The following is an 18,258-nucleotide window of genomic DNA, read 5'->3' as shown; positions in this document are numbered from 1 at the left end:
ATGAACCAGATCAACCAAATTGGGTGACAGAATTTCTCCTCCTGGGACTTTCTGATGACCCTCAGACTCAGCTATTACTCTTTGTATTATTCATGGGGGTTTACTTGGTTACTGTGCTTGGAAACCTGCTCCTTATCTCTCTGGTTCTGATTGACTCACAGCTCCATACACCCATGTACTTTTTTCTGTGCAACTTGTCTCTTGCTGATCTATTTTTTTCCACCAATATTGTCCCACAAGCCCTAGTCCATATGCTATCTAAGAGGAAGGTCATTTCCCTTACAGGCTGTACAACTCAGCTTCTTCTTTTTCTCATCTTTGGATGTACAGAGTGTGCACTATTATCCGTGATGTCCTATGACCGGTACTTGGCCATCTGTGAGCCCATGCACTACCCTCTCATCATGACGTGGAAGATGTGTAGCCTTTTGGCTTTGGCATGCTGGGCCAGTGGCATTCTGGTGTCTTTAGTGGACACAGCATTCACATTACAACTCCCCTATCAAGGAGACAATAAGATCTCTCATTTCTTTTGTGAGGCCCCTGCCCTCCTGGTTTTGGCATCTGCAAACACTCACCAAGCAGAGACAGCTATTGTCCTCATGGGAGTGGTGATTCTTCTTGCACCTGTGTCCCTGATACTGGTCTCTTATGGCTCTATAATAGTAACTGTGGTTAGAATGAAAACAACCTCAGGGAGACTTAAGGCATTTTCTACCTGTGGCACCCATCTTCTTGTAGTCATCCTTTTTTATGGCTCAGCAATTATCACCTACATGACACCCAAGCCTTCCAAGGAGCAGGGAAAGCTGGTGTCTGTGTTCTATGCTGTGATAAACCCTATGCTTAACCCTCTTATCTATAGCCTGAGGAACAAGGATGTGAAGAGAGCATTCAGGAATGCAACCAATGGAGTAAAACCCTTCAGGCCATGATCCTCTCACTATGATTGTATTTAACTTCATGTCTCTCCTCTAAAGCTTGTTGTATTCTCCCCAAGAGGACACGGTCTTTCCTTTATGACAGATAATAGGGAATGCATGCTTCTATTGCTCCTTAATTATATCTAGAATGTTTATATATTGTATATTTGTAATATATTCCAGGTTTGGGGAGAAGTATGTTATGATGTAATTATTACTTTGGATATTTGGGTGGTGATATGAGTCATTCAGGAAAGAGACTTATCAATGTGGAATTATCATAGTAGTTGAAAAAAAATCTGTACCTTTTTTGACCATTTTATTAATTGGGGTATGCCTCTTATTCTTATAAATGACTATGCATTTTTTTAGATAAATAAAAAGTTAATCTCATCTTCCCTAACTCTGAATCCATGATTTTACTGGTATAGAGAATGCCATTAAGGTTATTCTTTCTATCAGTGAAGTTGAGCAACTACTTTAAAGTATATGATCCCACCAACTTGTTCTGTGAAAGTTCTGTGGCACTGGGAGGGGTAAGGCTAGGGAAAGTAACTTGCCCAGGACCACAAAGCCACATGGAAGTTAAACACAGATGTTCTTGACCATGAGTCCAGTTAGGTAACCAATAAGCCATATTGACTCATTGTTCTTTTCTTAGGCTATCATTAATAGAAGTATAGTGCTTTAAACAAGTACGGTTGCAACAGGGGTATGATAGTAAATGCTTAACACTCAGCTCTCCAGAAAAAAAAAGTATGCCTCCAAAAGTTTTAAGTTTAGTCTGAATTATTAACATCTTCTTTATCCTTTTATTAAGTCTAGATAGTCAACAAAAAAGCAAGCCCTGGTTTTGAGGTATAAATTTTAACAATTGGCTCTTGCAATCCAGTCAAAGCTGGTTCTAGCACAATACTGAGATATAATGCTTTATCATGATAAGACCACATTTGGAATACTATATTCCATATTAAATGTGACATTTTAAGAAGAATATTGCTAAACTGTAGGCATTCAAAGGCATAGTGATTAGGGGGACAAGAAGACTTGAAAATACGCTACATAAACTTTCCACTGCCCCTCCAGTGTTGACTATTATGCTTTTTGTCATTTTATTTTGCCAATTGGATAGATGTGAGATAAAATATTAGAGTTGTTTTGATCTTAATTTTTCTTAATATTAATGATTTTTAACAATCTTTCAAATGGGTGTTAAGGGTTCACAATTCTTTTGAGAGCTATTTGTTCATATCCTTTATTTATTAATTCCCCTGCATTTCTTTTTATTAATTCCCTTGATATTCTGGACCTTTTGTTCTTCCAGATGAATTTTATTATTTTTTCTAGCCCAATAAAATAAATTTTGGTAGTTTGCTTGATATGGCATTGCATAAGTAAATTAATTTAAGTAGAATTTTCATTTTTGTTATATTAGCTTGGCCTACCCATGAGCAACTGATGTTTTTCCAATTATTTAGATCTGACTTTATTTGTGTGAAAAGTGTTTTGTAATTGTGCTCATACAGTTCCTGGGTTTTTTTGGCAGGTAGACTCCCAAATATTTTATAATGTCTAACGTCACTTTAAATGGAATTTCTCTTTCTATTGCTTGCTGTTGGGCTTTGTTAGTAATATATAGAAATGCCAGCAATGCCAATTCTTGAATGTGACAGAGATGACACTGACCCATGGTAGGACCCCCTGCATACATTCCTGATTATGCAGGCTACCATTATGTGCATTATAGGGCTTACAATTTTTTTTTCTTCTGGAGGCAATCTGTTAATTCTTCCAACTTGTATATTATTTTCTGTGTTTAGAATTTTTAGGAAGTTTGAATATATTATTTCTATAGTCTTCTGGTTGTTTTTTACATTTGTTCTTCTGGGAGACCTGTAATCCTTAGGTTATTTGTATCATTGAGATCAGTATATTTTTATTACACAGAAAGCATAATTTCTTTTAATGTTATTGGTTTTGCTTCTCTTTCTCTAGATCTTCCTGTGCTTCTGTGTATTTATATTCCCAATCTCTTATTCTCTTTTCTGTTTCCATGGTGAAACTTTCCATCACAGATTCAAGTTTTGCTCTTCTTCCCATTATGTTTGCTATGAAGGAAACAAATTCTACTTTAATAATTCTCACTTCTCTTCAAAACTTCTCATAAACTATGTGTTGTGGTTCTATGTTCTCTTTGATTTCCACAGGGTCCTTTGTCTCAAGTGTTCTATTATTTTTCTTTGTTTTGCATTCCTTATTCACAGATATGTGAACATATTTACCACATTTGAAGACCATATTTCCTTCTGTTGTTAATGCTTTTCCTATGATTTATCTGCTTATGTTCAAGATATTTGAGCTCTCTTCTTCCTGATATCTTTATCAATTTCAGGCTTTTTTCCTTATTTTTTTTTTGCTCACTTTCTGACTCCCTTCCCTCTGATGATCATTTGCCTGAATGCTGAATCTCAAAGTGTCTCAGTCTCCTCCCACTCTAGGCAGTTCATGGTCCACTAGCCTAGATATGTACCCTAAGTAACTTGGGGCAAAATATAACTGGCCCAGATGGATGCTGGAATGTTTCTCTCAGGCTTAGTGGAACACTCCTCTCACTCCAAACCACACATGCACCAGTATCACTACCACAAACACACACAGTGGCCTATCTCTTTTTCTCTGTTCCTCAGTTCTCTGGCCCCGCAGTTTAGAGAACTGTCATAGTGATAGCCAGAGATGATTTCTGTCATTCAGAGTTTAGGTCTCAGAGGCTCTGGGGTTGTGAAATATTTTAAGCCCTGACCTATTTCTTGCCCCATTTCATTTGTTCCTTTGCTTTCCTGCAGCACAGAGCACTGCTGGGGCATTGGCCACTGAGGGCCCAGCAAACTTCTCTGAAGAAATGGAGTGGGAAGGGGAACAGAATTATTGTACACAAGTAATAGCAACATGGTGTGATGATCAACTATGGTTGATTTAGTTCTTCTCAGCAATACAATAATCTAAGACAATTCCAAAAGACTCATGAAGTAAAATGCTATCTATATCCATAGAAAGAACTATGGAGTCTGAATGCAGATCAAAGCATACTATTTTAACTTTATTTTGTTTGTTATTTTGTGGCTTTTCCCTTTTGTTCTGTTTCTTATTTCTCAACATGAGTAATGTGGAAATGTTAAATGATTGCACATATATAACTTACATTAGATTGCTTGCCATCTTGGGGTGGTGGATAGGAGAGAGAGAGAGAGAAAATTTGAAACCCAAAATCTTATAAAAATGTTGAATGCTATCTTTACATGTAATTGGAAAAAATAAAATACTATTTACCAAAAAAAGAAAAGAAAAAAGGAAAGAAAAAACACTTTTTCACATTATAGTCCTTCAAAACTAGAATGAGTCGTAATAAGATGTATAGTATGTTTCTTATCTCTAGATATCTTCGAGCAAAGCTTGATGACCACTTGTCAGGCATTTTTTTATATAGAATTCATGATTTGGGTTGAATTAAATGATTTCTGAGGCATAATTCTGAGACTCTCTGATTTGAATTTGTGGTTTAGCATATCCAAATGTCACCAAAACACCAAGATAATTAAATTCCTTCAATCAATATGATGCATTGACTTTTTGTCAGTAAAACTAACATTGGAAAATATGATCTATAATCCATCTGTTCTCATAAATTTATAAATAGATTTCTTCCTACATAATGGCAAAAATGAGAAGACTCCACCCCCAATCACTCAGGCACCCTGTCATGCATACTTTGACATAAAGAATATGGGAAAGGCAGGAGAGAGGAGTCAGATCATTTGTGGTTGGAGATTAAAGTTAGCTTCAAGTTAGCTGCACTATAATTTCCTTCTTACTATACCACTTGAGAACAACTCAGAAAAGAAACACATAGCACAAGGTCTATTCTAGTGAGTAAAGAAATCCTCCAGAGAATATTATCTACCTCAGAGAGAATATCACACCATAGCCCACTAAATTGGGACTATCCTCAAAGAATCAAACTTTATTTGAAAGGCAAGTCCTCTAAACCACCAAGGAGACTTAGAGCTGAGAAAGGCTAATTTAGTCAATTTAACCACTTATCATTTCTCCCCCAATTCTCCTTCTTTCTCTCTTTCTGGACCTTTTACAATGATTGAAATGTGTTCTCTGCCTTCTGGATAAGATCTCTGTGGTTTCCATTCTATCCAGTGGCTACTTTATATTCACCTGCTCTGTGTTCCTCACTTGAAGTCTCTTCACTGGATATGAGATTAATTCCTGCTCTTTTTTGCCTTCCAGGTGAGAAAGTTAGGTTTAGGGTAGAAAAGGATTCTTGAAAAAGGGAGTTTGATCTTGGATGCTTCCTTTTACTTCAAGATCTCCTGTGCATGGAGTTTGATATCCCAATATTCTCCCCTTGGCAGTAGATAGATCTAGATTTATTTCCAAAAGGAACTTTTAGTCCCTATAACCAAAACGTACTACTCAGGAACTGACAGGGAATCAATATTACCTAGGTAGATGACAGAAATTAGGGATAGAATTCCTTTGATATAAGGGTTATTTGGATTGTAAAATGAGAGGATTGAACTAAATGTAATCTGAAGTGCCTTCCAACTCTACCTTTATGATGCTGTGATCAGATGATAATATATCTCATATTAACCTGCAGATGTCATAAATGTGCTGTCTCATACCAATCTATCTCTATCAAGGGAAAATAAGGAGAAATGCAGTTTTCCTTGCCTAGTTGGTTACTCTCTATCAGCAAACTGAGACAAGTGAAGGATTAAGAACCAGTTATATCAGGGAAATGCTGATTCTCCCTCACAACAAAATTTTCCTTAGCCTTCAACTCCTTTACATAGCCCTTAAATGACAGTTTTTACTTAGAACATTTAAGCATAACTCTATTAAGAAACTTAGTGAGGTAAATTCTGAGAATCCCTTCTGAGGCCTTCTTCTGACTGATTTTGTCTTTAAAAAGTAGAACAAGAGCGGTCAAGTTGTAGAGAAATGATGGCTCTTTTTGGTTCCCATTTTGAAGCTACTTCTCTGACTAGGAATCTACGTGAGCTCTACCAATAAAAGGGTGTATACAGATATTATTAAGGGGGTTGCTTGTGAGGACTTAGAAAGATAAGCAGTAATCAATAAGAGCTAACAGAGCTTTAATAAGAGCAAGTCTTGATGGGGTAATCTCATTTTATTTTTGATAATCAGTTAATAAACATATATTTACTTCTACTTAATGCCAAGTATTCTGTTAAGTGCTAGGGATGCAAAGAAAGGCAAAAGACTCCTTGTTTTCAAAGAGCTTATAGTCTAATGAGGCAGAAAACATGCAAATCAATATGCACAAATAAGCTACTTACATGATAAATTGGAAATAATCAACAAAGGAGGTCTAGAATTAAAGGGGAATCAGCAAAAGTTTTCTGTAAAAGGTTAAATGTTAGGTGGTACTTGAAAGAAGCCAGGGAAATCACAAGGCAGAAATGAGGAGAGGGAGAATTCTAGGCATGGAGGAATAGCTGGTAAAAATGCCTGCAAGTAGGAGACAGAGAGTCTTGTTTGAGGGACATCGAGAACATTGTTATGGGATCTCTGAATGCATAGTGGTTGGGGGATATAAAATGTAAGAAAGCCAGAAATGTGGGTATGGCAGCAAGTTATGAAGGGCTGAATGCTAGACTTATAGATCTGTGGAATGCCATAGACTTTCCAGATTTTAGAAAGGATTCTGACAAAAGTTTTCATTGTGAACAAGATGGGGAGATGTGGTCTCAGTTATGGTATAGTTAGATGTAGTTAAATAACTGGAACCTAAGAAGGTTGATTAAAGGATCAGTGTTAAAATGTACAATGGGTAGTGTCAGTCTCTTCTAGAATGTTTCCAAAGAGCTCTCCCTTGGTCCTGTAATTGTTCATCATTTTGATTAATTATTGGGATCAAGGCATAGATGGCACAACTATCAAAATCTTAGACAGCACATAGTATAAAGGATAACTAACAGATTCAATGGCATAATTGGGATCCAGGTAGATGTTGGTGAACTAAAACAGACTGACTAATCCAAAAAGATGAAATTTAATAAGAACAAATATATATTCTTACACTTTAGTTCCAACTATTGGGGGTACACAACTGTTGTACAGAAAAGACCAATGACTTTTAGTGGACTGAAATCTATAGTTTGCCAAAAGTATGGCATGGCGGCGAAGAACTTTTTTTTTTTTTTGGTTAGGCATTGGGTTAAGTGATTTGCCCAGGGTCACACCGCTAGTTAAGTGTTACGTGTCTGAGGACAGATTTGAACTCAGGTCCTCCTGAATTCAGGGCCAGTGCTCTATCCACTGCACCACCTACCTGCCCCTGGCAGCCAAGAACTTTGATAGACTCTTAGCAACATGATGTCCAGAGCAAGAGACCTTACATTTGCACTGTGTTATTCCTTAGCCAGACCATGTCAAGACTACTGTATACAGCTCTAGTGACTATATTTGAGGGGGAGGAGAGAATGATAAGCTGGAACATGTCTAGGTAATGGTGACTAGGAGACTTATGGCCAAAATACATTAAAACAGCTTAAAGGATCTGGGTAAATTCAGACTGCAGAAGAGAAGACTTGAGAATGGTTGTGACTTGACAACTTCTGTCAAGTATATGAAAGTGTTGTAAGGAAAAGAGATTAGCCTCTTTTTTACCCCAGAAGAAGAAGTAGGTGTAAAGGACAAAAATTGGAGAGAAGCAGATTTTAATTTGATACCACAAAAAACACTTTTTAATAAAGTTGTCTAAAAGTAGAATAAGCAGACTCAAATGGTACTGAGTTCCCTCATCACTGGATGTCTTTAAGAAGTCATACTAGATTATGTTTGTTTGTTTGCTTTCTGGTGAGGCAATCGGGGTTAAGTGACTTGCCCAGGGTCACACATCTAGTAACTGTCAAGTGTCTGAGGCCAGATTTGAACTCAAGTCCTCCTAACTCCATATCTACTGCACCACCTAGCTGCCTCCCATACTGGATTATGTAGAATAGATTTCTATCCAGCTATGGAGTGAATTGTATAGTCTTTGAGGTTGCTAGAAACTATAAGGTTCTATGCTTCTCTGAGTTTGTTACATATTGTGCTTCCTCACATCATGGCAGAAGGACAGGACAAGCTGGGAGCTTATCTTCTAGACCATCCTTGCCCCTTTCAGGGCCCTGCATCTGATCAAGCTTTGCTTAGCTTGGTAGAAGTAAGTAATGGGAAAGTAGAAGAGTAAAACCTAAAACTTGGAGGGCGCCAATCTAAGGAATACCCAGAACTAAATGTCAGAAATTCTAACTCCCATTACCTTTCCCAACACATATACCCTCATCCCCTTCACCTCCTAAGAAATAAAGTATTTTATAATGTGTTAGGGAATCAGGACATGTTAATGTCATTAAGTTATACCATTTTTGGTTGTTATCAGGTTGAGTTATAACAAATTTTAGAATATTTGTAAAGAAAGTTTATTTATTTCCTTCCAATACTGTTAATGGAATGTTTTTAAGAAGACATCTAGAAGCATTGTCTTTAGTAAAAAGATAAAATTTAGTTATGATTAAAAACAATCACTTGAACATTTAATGAACTAAATTCCTTAAAATATCTTCATTTAAAACAGAAACACATGTCCAAACCTGCTTTCTCCACAAATAATCCAAGGGAAAAAGTTGGAATTAATCAGTTGGAATTAATCACTAGTTTCAGTGACTGCCATCTAATTGGGTGCTATTTTCTTTATAGATATTTCATGATTCATAAAGATGCTATTATAGAAATTCCTTTGTGAATCAGTGGTTTGAAATTCAGACTTAATTGTCCTGTAGAAACAATATTATAGTTGCTACTTAGGATCCCATACCTACTCTCAAAGACCTATTTCAATATGATTATTTGTAGTAAAGACCAGTAAAAATTACTACTACAAGTCATAATAAAATATACTACACTAAATACATAATAAAAAAAATACTGCACTAAAATTAGGGGGCAGCTAGGTGGCACAGTGGGATACAGTGCTGAGCCTGAAGTCATAAAGACCTATTTTCCTGAGTTCAAAACTGGCCTCAGATACTTACAAGCTGTGTTAACCCTGGGCAAGTCACTTAATCCTCTTTGCCTTAGTTTCCTTACAATAAAATGTAAAATGAGTTGGAGAAAGAAATGGCTCTAGTATCTCTGCCAAGAAAATCCCAAATGAGGTCATAAAGAATAGGGCCTGACTGAAATGATTGAACAACAACAACACAAAAATTAAATAAGAATTTTTCCCCTATGTATGTCTGTACTTGAGGAAATTCCAATTTAACTAAGGAAGACAGGCAAATAGTGTTTGTGACTCTTCGAGATTTTCTTGAAACTTTCAAGGACTTTAAATCATAATGGTACTGAATTGTATTTTTTACTTTATTTTATTTCACTTTAAAACATGATGATTTTCTTTTTCCATGATATAGATGAAATATCTCTCCTGTTTACAAGCTTAGTGTCCATTCTTGGCTCACAACTGAAATGGGAAGGAATAAGAAAAAAAAAACCCAACAGAGATTCCTTAAAACGATGGGAAAGACTCAGACAAGGTAAAGAAAAGAGAGTATAGAAGTAAGTGAAAATACATGAGAGAGACATTTTGATGAAATAAACTAACCAATAATAATGTCAGATGAAAAGGAGAACCAGGAATGGGCATGCAGAACATGTGGAACTGTGCTCAGTGTTGGAGATATACAGAGTTTAGATGAGACTCAGTTACTACTCTGCTGAAGTATATGGTCAATAATAATTTAGGACTACAACACAGGTAACCATAATAAACAATTGTATATGATAGGTATAACTGAAGTTTGCTAAACAAAGTAATATGTGACAGAAAAGAAAAAAATTTTAGGTGGTGCAGTGGTGCTGGGTTTGGAGCAAGGAAAGCTTGGGTTCAAATCTGCCCTCAGACATTAACTAGCTGTGTGGCTCTGAGCAAATCATGTAACCTCTCTTTGCCTGAGTTTCCTCAACCATAAAATGGAGGTAATGATAGTAACTACCTCCCAGGGTTGGTTGTTGTGAAGATCAAATAAGATAATATTTAAAAGCTCTTAATAAAGTGCCTGTATGTAGTAGACACTATATAAATTCTAGCTATTATTGTTATTATTGCTACTAAGTTCATTACTGGTTAAGGGCATCAAGAAAGACCTTGTGGACAAAGTAATATTTAGTTGATATTTAAAGGATGAGCATGGATGGACAGTCAAAGAGAAGGAAGGAAAGGAAATGTTGATCTTTCCTAACTAGTTTCCATTGGTGTTCTGTGGTTCAAAACCTTCAGGCAATTTGTCCATTTGGCTATAGATAGAGCAGATAAACCCAAAGAGACAAATACAAAATATCCTCTGTTGGTCCTTCTGAGAGGGAAGATGCTACTGTATACAGCTCTAGTGATACAAATGAAGTGAAAAGAACCTAAAAACCCAGATTACCAAGACCAGGCTGCTTTACTGCCTTAAAGATTCTTGCTCTTTTTTTTTTCTTCTCCTTTGCACTGTCCCACTGTTTTGCAGCAGAAATATTCCTGGCATTAAAGACAGGCCAAAGTAATGTCACTGTCATCTCTGTTTCTTAGGAACACTGAACAGTAAAGGATAACACAAACTAAAGTACAGGTACACTTTCTAGTCTTGTGCCTTCTCTATGTCTCATATTTTCAACAGACAAAAGCCTTCCTTATTGTACTGACTGATTCACAATAAAGTGCTAAGAGCAGAATCTTAGTATCAGAAAGCACTCATTGAGAATAGCATTACTAAAGCTCTAATAGCTCCCAAAAAACCTTCTAAGTTGCAAACAAGGTGCTGATTTATCAGGAACTCCCTACACTGGTGAAATCACAGGCACAGTCCAAACAGAGGATGCAAATCCCTGTAGAAAATCCCGTGTGAATGGAGAATGTAAAAGGTCAGTGGTGACAAATGAGTTGGAGGCAGTCAGTTGTTAAAAGAGACTGGACAATTAGCATAGCATGAAAGACATACAAATGAATCACATAAAATTGTCATAAATATTAACACTTTTATCAGGGAATAGAGAATTATATATAGGGAGTGAATTTGATAGTACTGTCTTTCCCAGCCTGCTGTTTTATGTAATATTCCAAATAACCCAGAATATGAGCACTGTTCTCTCCACTGGCCACTCTACTACTAACACAGCAAACAAACAGGACCTCTTTTCCCTACTAAAGAAAATCACAAAGTGCCACTGATATAGATCAAAATAGGAAGGTCTTCTGTTTGACACCATTTCCATTTATTATGAAACAATGTGACATTAAGTGATTTATTTATGATCACGTGCTGGCTCCTCATGGTGTTTCTATTTGATGGTATGAGTCTCATTGAGTGTTATGAGGACTGAAAGAAGGTTCCAAGTCTTGATGTGAATTTATGACCTGTACCAGATGTCATTGTTCTAACAATGCTTCCAGTTTTCTTTGAGAGTATCTCAAAATTCTTCACAATGTTCAGATAGTGCTAAAATACTTTGACTCATGATATTTCTCTATAGGCTTTTCAATACTCTTGAGGGGAAAATCCAAGATGACACAAGGTGAAAGTTAGCATAGCTAACTTGTAAATCTCAACTTCTGATAAAAAAAAGCATCTGCATAATTAAAGATTGGGATAGATCTAGATTACCATTTGTTTATGTGAAAAACACTTGAAGATTTTAATTAATATCTCAGTCAGTATGAGACAAGTGTTATGTGATTACCAAAAAGCTAATTCAATGTTAGGTTGCATGAAGGAAAGTACAATTTCTTTCATGATCACAGAAGCTAATAGTTCTATTGAACTCTGTGATGGTCAGACAACTCATGGATTTGTGTGGTCAGTTCTTGACCTCAAATTTTAAATGAAATATTTTCAAAATGGAGCTCATGTTGAGGAGGGTGAACAGACTGGTGAAATGTCTGGAAATATGTCATATAAATAAGGGTAAGAGCCTATAGTCTATAAAATAGAAGCTTAGAGAAGACATGGGAGTTGTCTTCAAATATGTGAAAAGCTTTCATGTGGCAGAGAGCTTAGACTCATTCTATGCTGATCTGGAAGATAGAACTAAGAAAAATGTTAAAAAACTACAGAGTGGGAGATTTCATCTCAACAGAAGGCAGTATTTTCTAACAGTTTGGAATGTCCAAAAATGGAATTTGTTTTCCTTATTGTTCAAAGTGTTCATTGAACATTTAACAGTAGAACAGTTGATGAGTGAAGGGGAAGTTCAATCAGATCATCTCTAAAGTCCCTTCCAATGCAGATATTATTTGACAGGTTACATATTTGCATAAAATTTCTATTGGCTCCTTTCTTTTTCAAATACCTTATTAATATAATTTGTCTTTGTTACCTAAATTTTTCTTGTATCTATCCTCCTCCCTTCCCAAGGGCTAAACCAGAAAATGAAGAATATTTTTAAAAGAAAAAATTAAGTGAAAATCAATTAAAACGTCAAAAAGTCTGAAAAAAACATATGCAATGTTTCACATTCAGAAACCTCCTATTTTTATAAAGGAGTGGGATGGAAGATTGCCTTTTCTTATAATTCTGGAACATTCACTTCCAATTATTTTGAGGTATTTGTTCTTTTTATTTACATTTTTGTAGTCATTACATATGTAGTTTTGGCTATGCTTACTTCAGTCTATATAACTTCATGTCTTCCCATTCTTTTCTATAAGCATCATAGATGACATTTCTTACTGCATGATATCGCATAATAGTCATGTATCACTTTGTTTAGCTATCACCCCAAAAGAATATACTTTTGTTTCCAGCTCTTTGCAAAAAAGTGCTGCTATGAATATCATGGTGTATATGGAGACTTTCATTATTATTAATTACCTCTTTAAGGTACATCCTTACTGATGGAAACTCTAGGACAAAGGGTATAGACATTTTAGTCACTTTATTTGCATAATTCAAAACTGCTTTTTAAAATGGTTATACTGGGGGCAGCTAGGGGGTGCAGTGGATAGAGTACCGGCCCTGAAGTCAGGAGGACCTGAGTTCAAATCCGGCCTCAGACCAAACACTTGATACTTACCAGCTGTATGACCTGGGCAAGTCACTTAACCCCAATTGCCAAAAAAATAAAATGGTTATACTGATTCACAGTTCCACCAACAAAACATTAGTGTGTATGTCTTTCCACCACCCCTCAAATACTATTCGTATCTTTTGTCATCATTTCCAATTTTCTGGGTGAGAGGTGAAACCTCAAGTGATTTGCTTTATATTCCTATTGTTAGTGACTGGGGACATCCTTTATATGGTTATTAATAGTTTGTAATTATTATGAGAACTATTTATTCATGCCCTTTTATCACTGAAGAATTGAGGAATGACAATAGATATGTAGATAGATAGATATTGTCATTCCTCAACTTGTCAGTGGTAAAAGAACATTAATAAATAGTTCTCATGATTTAACATACATACACACACATTCCCACATCTATCCTACTACTGAGACAATAAAATTGCTCATTTCTTTTGTGAAGCCCCAGAAATCTTGGTCATCCCATCTGTAGACACAGCTCACAGATAGCCATTTTCCTTATAGGTATGGTATAGATATCTACATCTATCAAAATCTATATCAATATTTCTATACATACATATACACATACGTATATGTGTATATGTACACATATACACACACATATATATGCATATGTATACAGAGAGAGAGAGAGAGAGAGAGAGAGAGAGAGAGAGAGAGAGAATGACAATTGCTTTTCTAGTATTTTTTTTTTACCATTGACCTATTGGGGAATGACTCTCTCTCTCTATGTATGCATATATATATGTGTGTGTGTGTGTGTGTGTGTGTGTGTGTGTGTACACACATACACACATATCTCATATGTTTCTGTATTTACTAAGGTATTTATATATCTCAGATACCAAACCTTTATTGGAGAAATTTGATATAAAGCAATTTTCTGCTATTCAACTATTCCCTTCTTAATCTAGATGCATTTGTTTAGGCAGATTTTCTGTTTCATGGAATCAAAATTACCTGTTACCTTTTGTAACTGCCTCTGTGCCTTATTTATCTTCCAGTCTAACTTCTACTTTCAGCTTTTACAGGTTTATTATCTGCTTTTCTTCTAAATATTTAATATTTAATGATCTTTACTACAAAGGTCATGTGTCCATTTTAAATTTATTATAAAACATGACATAACATACCTGAACCTCATTTATGGCACATTGATTTTCCAGCAGTTTTTTTTTTATAGAATACATAGTGCTTTACAAAGTAATTTATGTTTTTTGGTATATTGAACTCTAGGTTATTGAATTACATTGTTTCTGATTCTCCCTTGCCTAGTCTTTCATTGATCTACATCTCTATCTTTAAACCAATATCAAATGGCTATTGATGACTGCTGTTTTACAACATAATTTGAGATCCAGAATGGGTATTCTCCCTTCATTTCTACCTTTTTCATTATTTCCTTTGATATTCTAGATCATTTATTTCTCCAAATGAAGTTATTGGCTCCCTCCTAAAGAGATAAAAAGACCAAACATGAGTCAGACAAACCAGACTGGAGTGACAGAATTCATCCTGCTGGGACTTTCAGAGGACCCTCAGACTCAGCTACTGCTCTTTGTATTAGTGTTGGGGGTCTACTTAGTTACTGTTCTTGGAAACCTGCTCCTCATCACTCTGGTTCTGACTGACTCTAGTCTCCACACACCCATGTACTTTTTTCTGTGCAATTTGTCCACAGCTGACCTCTTCTTCTCTACCAACATTGTTCCCCAAGCCCTAGTCCACATGCTGTCCAAGAGGAAGGTCATTTCCTTCATAGGATGCAGCTCAGCTTCTTCTCTTTCTCATTTTTGGATGTACACAATGTGCCCTGTTAGCTGTGATGTCCTATGACCGATACTTGGCAATCTGTGACCCCATGCATTACTCTCTCATCATGACAGGGAGGTGTGTTGCCTCTTGGCCTTGGGATGCTGGACCAGTGGTTTTCTAGTTTCCATTGTAGACACTGCATTCACACTACACCTACCCTATCAAGGAGACAATAAAATTGCTCATTTCTTTTGTGAGGCCCCAGCAATCTTGGCTGTATCATCTGGAGATACTCACAGCACACAATTGGCCATTTTCCTCATGGGAGTGGTGATTCTTCTTGCACCTGTGTCCTTGATCCTGGTCTCCTATAGCTCTATTATAGTGACTGTCATCAGGATGAAGACAACCTCAGGGAGACTTAAGGCATTTTCTACCTGTGGCTCCCACCTTCTTGTGGTTATCCTTTTTTATGGATCAGGAATAATGACTTACATGACACCCAAGTCTTCTAAGGAGCAGGGGAAACTGGTGTCTGTATTTTATGCTGTGGTAAACCCCATGCTTAACCCTCTTATCTATAGCCTGAGGAACAAGGATGTGAAGAAGGCACTGGGGAATGTAGCCAACAGAGGGAAAATTTGCAGACACTGAACCTCACAATGTAGTTGAATTCATGCATGTCTTTCAGTTCCCAAATTTGTTGTATCATGACCACCACCACCACCATACTTCCACAGGGAGGAAATGTATTTTTCCCTCATGATTGGTGGTGGAGAATATATGTTAATATTGCTATATACATGTACATAGATTATTTGTGTATTGTATACTTACAATGTGACTCAGGTATGAGATGATCCATTTATCACTCCAGTCATAGGTGAACCTACACTAACATGAAGTACTCATGAATGGGTCTTATTAATGTAGAGTTATCATGTCTCCTGAACGTTGTGCAGCAGATTTAAGGGGCACAGAGAATTACATCATGTGAAGATTCTTATGAACTGGAAGAGGGAGATATTTGCAAAGTTAATGGCCCTTCAAAAAGAAAGAAAGAAAAATCTAACCTGATATTAGACAGTCATTAATGTAGAGTGTTCCATGTGTTCTGATAAAGCACCATTATGTTCTTCCTATGTAGGACCATATCACAAAAATTGTGTTCAGTAATATATGCATTATATGGCACTTAGTATGTCCTAAACAATGGTTGTTGACTTAATTGTTAATATATGTATATGTATGTTATATATGTATATATATGTGCATGTGTGTGCATATATATATACACATACGTGTGTGTATATATATGGATTGTGTATGTGTATATATATGTATATATATGAAATTGTTGAATTAATATTGCTAAGCCAGTGTCCAAAGGAAAGTAAGAAAAGTGATAAAGAGGAAAATGTGTATGGTAATAGGTCTAAAACTATATATTTTTAAAAGAAATCTCAGAGGTGATTCATTTCAACTTATAGCTATATACTCTTGAACAGTAGTTAAGCCAATAACCTGGCTCAAAATCTTAAGACAGCATATTCCAATTGCAGACAACTGTAATTGTGAGGAAGGGTTTATTTTCCATATATCTAGCCATCTGCCTATCTACATACATTGCCCATAGTTTCTAGCTCTGCCTGCAAGGACTAAGCAGAATAGGCCCAATTCCTATTCCATATGACAGACTTGCAAACATTGGAAGACAGCCATCATGTCCCTTCCAACTAGAAGCTGTATACTACTATAGATAGCATACTATTATAGACTAAATATCTCCAGTTCTTCAAGCTTCTGTTTCACACAATTGAGTCAGATCGATTTTGTGGATTTTTTCAGACAAGCTATTTCTAACCATCTACCCTGATTTTGCACTATTCAGTAGGTATTTCTAATACAAATTCAGGACATTACATTTATCCAAAATAAATTTCATCTTAAAAGATTTATCCTGTTGTTCTGGTTGTGGCTATTCTCTTGAATCCTGACTTTAGCATTCAGTATGTTATTTGTCTCTCCCAGTTTCCTGTCATCAGAAAAGTTTATAAACATACCTCCCCATCCAAGTCACTGATTTAAAAAAATGAATAACATAAGAACAGATAATTATGACACCACACTAAAACTCATCTATAGATTGACATTAATTTATTGTTTATCATTTTTTATTCTAGTCACTCAGCTAGATGCAGATATAGCTAACTATTCTGAGAATCTAATTCCCATCACTCCACCTTGCCCATAAGAATAGCATGAAGAATTTTGTCAAATGCTTTCATGAAATTTGGTATACTGTATCTATACCTTCCTCCTGATATATCAACTTATTACCCTTGACCAAAAAATTGAATGAAATTATACTGACATGGCATTGATTTTCTCAGACTTATTTTATTGATAACTTTTCTTTCCTATAATATTCATTATTTATGTCTTTCCCATCCTCCTACCCAGAGAAGCAAATTAAGTTATCAGAGAATAGAAAAATAAAGGGAAAAAGAGCAGTTAAGCAAGAGCACCCAACTTTTCAAGTACATTTGACAGTATATGCAATATTCCATACCCATTTTCACTGACATCTGCTAATAAAAAACAGTAGTACAATTTCTCAGCTTTTCTCCATGCCCATGCTTGGTCATTATATAATGTTAAATTTTAAATTTTGATTAATTATACTTACTTTTTTGTCATTGTATATTTTGTTTCATTGGTTCTTTTTACTTCAAGATGCATTCATTTACATATCTTATGCTTTTGCATATTATTTATATTTCTAATTTGATAACACCACAACATTAAACTGCTTTCCTGCATCAAAATTCATTTAGCCCTTCCCTTAATCAGTGGGCATCTACTGTGTTTCTAGTTCTTTCCTTCCACAAAAAGTGTGCCTATGAGTATATGCATATATATGAGAGCTTTATATTGGCCTTTAACATCTTCTATGTACATGCCTAGCAGTTGGATCCCTTGGTCAAAAGATAGGGATTTTTAAGAATATTTTTTAGCATAGTTCTAAATTGCGTCCAGAATTCTTGAAACAGTTCACAACTCCATGTACCATGATTTCCACAACCTTTCTCCATTGATTGCATCCATCTTTTATCATCTTTTCTTTATTTTTTATTTTATTTATTTATTCATTCATTCATTCATTCATTCATTCATCTATTTATTTATTTATTTATTTTAATTTTCATTTATTTATTTATTTATTGCTTTTAGGCAATTGGGGTTAAGTGACTTGCCCAGGGTCACACAGCTAGTAAGTGTCAAGTGTTTGGTCTGAGGCCAGATTTGAACTCAGGTCCTCTTGACTTCAGGGCCGGTGGTCTATCTACTGTGCCATGTAGCTGCCCCTTTTATCATCTTTTCTAATTGAATGAATATAAGATCAATAAATAAACTTTTATTAAGAATC

At 35.7% G+C, this 18,258-nt stretch overlaps 1 protein-coding gene and 1 pseudogene across 1 annotated transcript; both read left to right on the top strand.

The window, feature by feature from the left end:
* Positions 1-935, top strand: LOC110207336 (olfactory receptor 2D2-like). Its single transcript, XM_020984935.1, is given in 2 exon segments — positions 1-19; positions 22-935. Coding segments are annotated over 2 exon segments (933 nt in total).
* A 13,614-nt stretch (positions 936-14,549) lies between these two features.
* On the top strand, positions 14,550-15,482 carry LOC110207337 (olfactory receptor 2D2-like; annotated as a pseudogene).
* Positions 15,483-18,258: the final 2,776 nt, after the last annotated feature.

Source organism: Phascolarctos cinereus, unplaced genomic scaffold (assembly GCF_003287225.1).
Source record: "Phascolarctos cinereus isolate Bilbo 61053 unplaced genomic scaffold, phaCin_HiC Scaffold_2;HRSCAF=192, whole genome shotgun sequence".
Taxonomy (NCBI): Eukaryota; Metazoa; Chordata; class Mammalia; order Diprotodontia; family Phascolarctidae; genus Phascolarctos; species Phascolarctos cinereus.
This window is presented reverse-complemented; position numbering and strand designations above follow the sequence as displayed.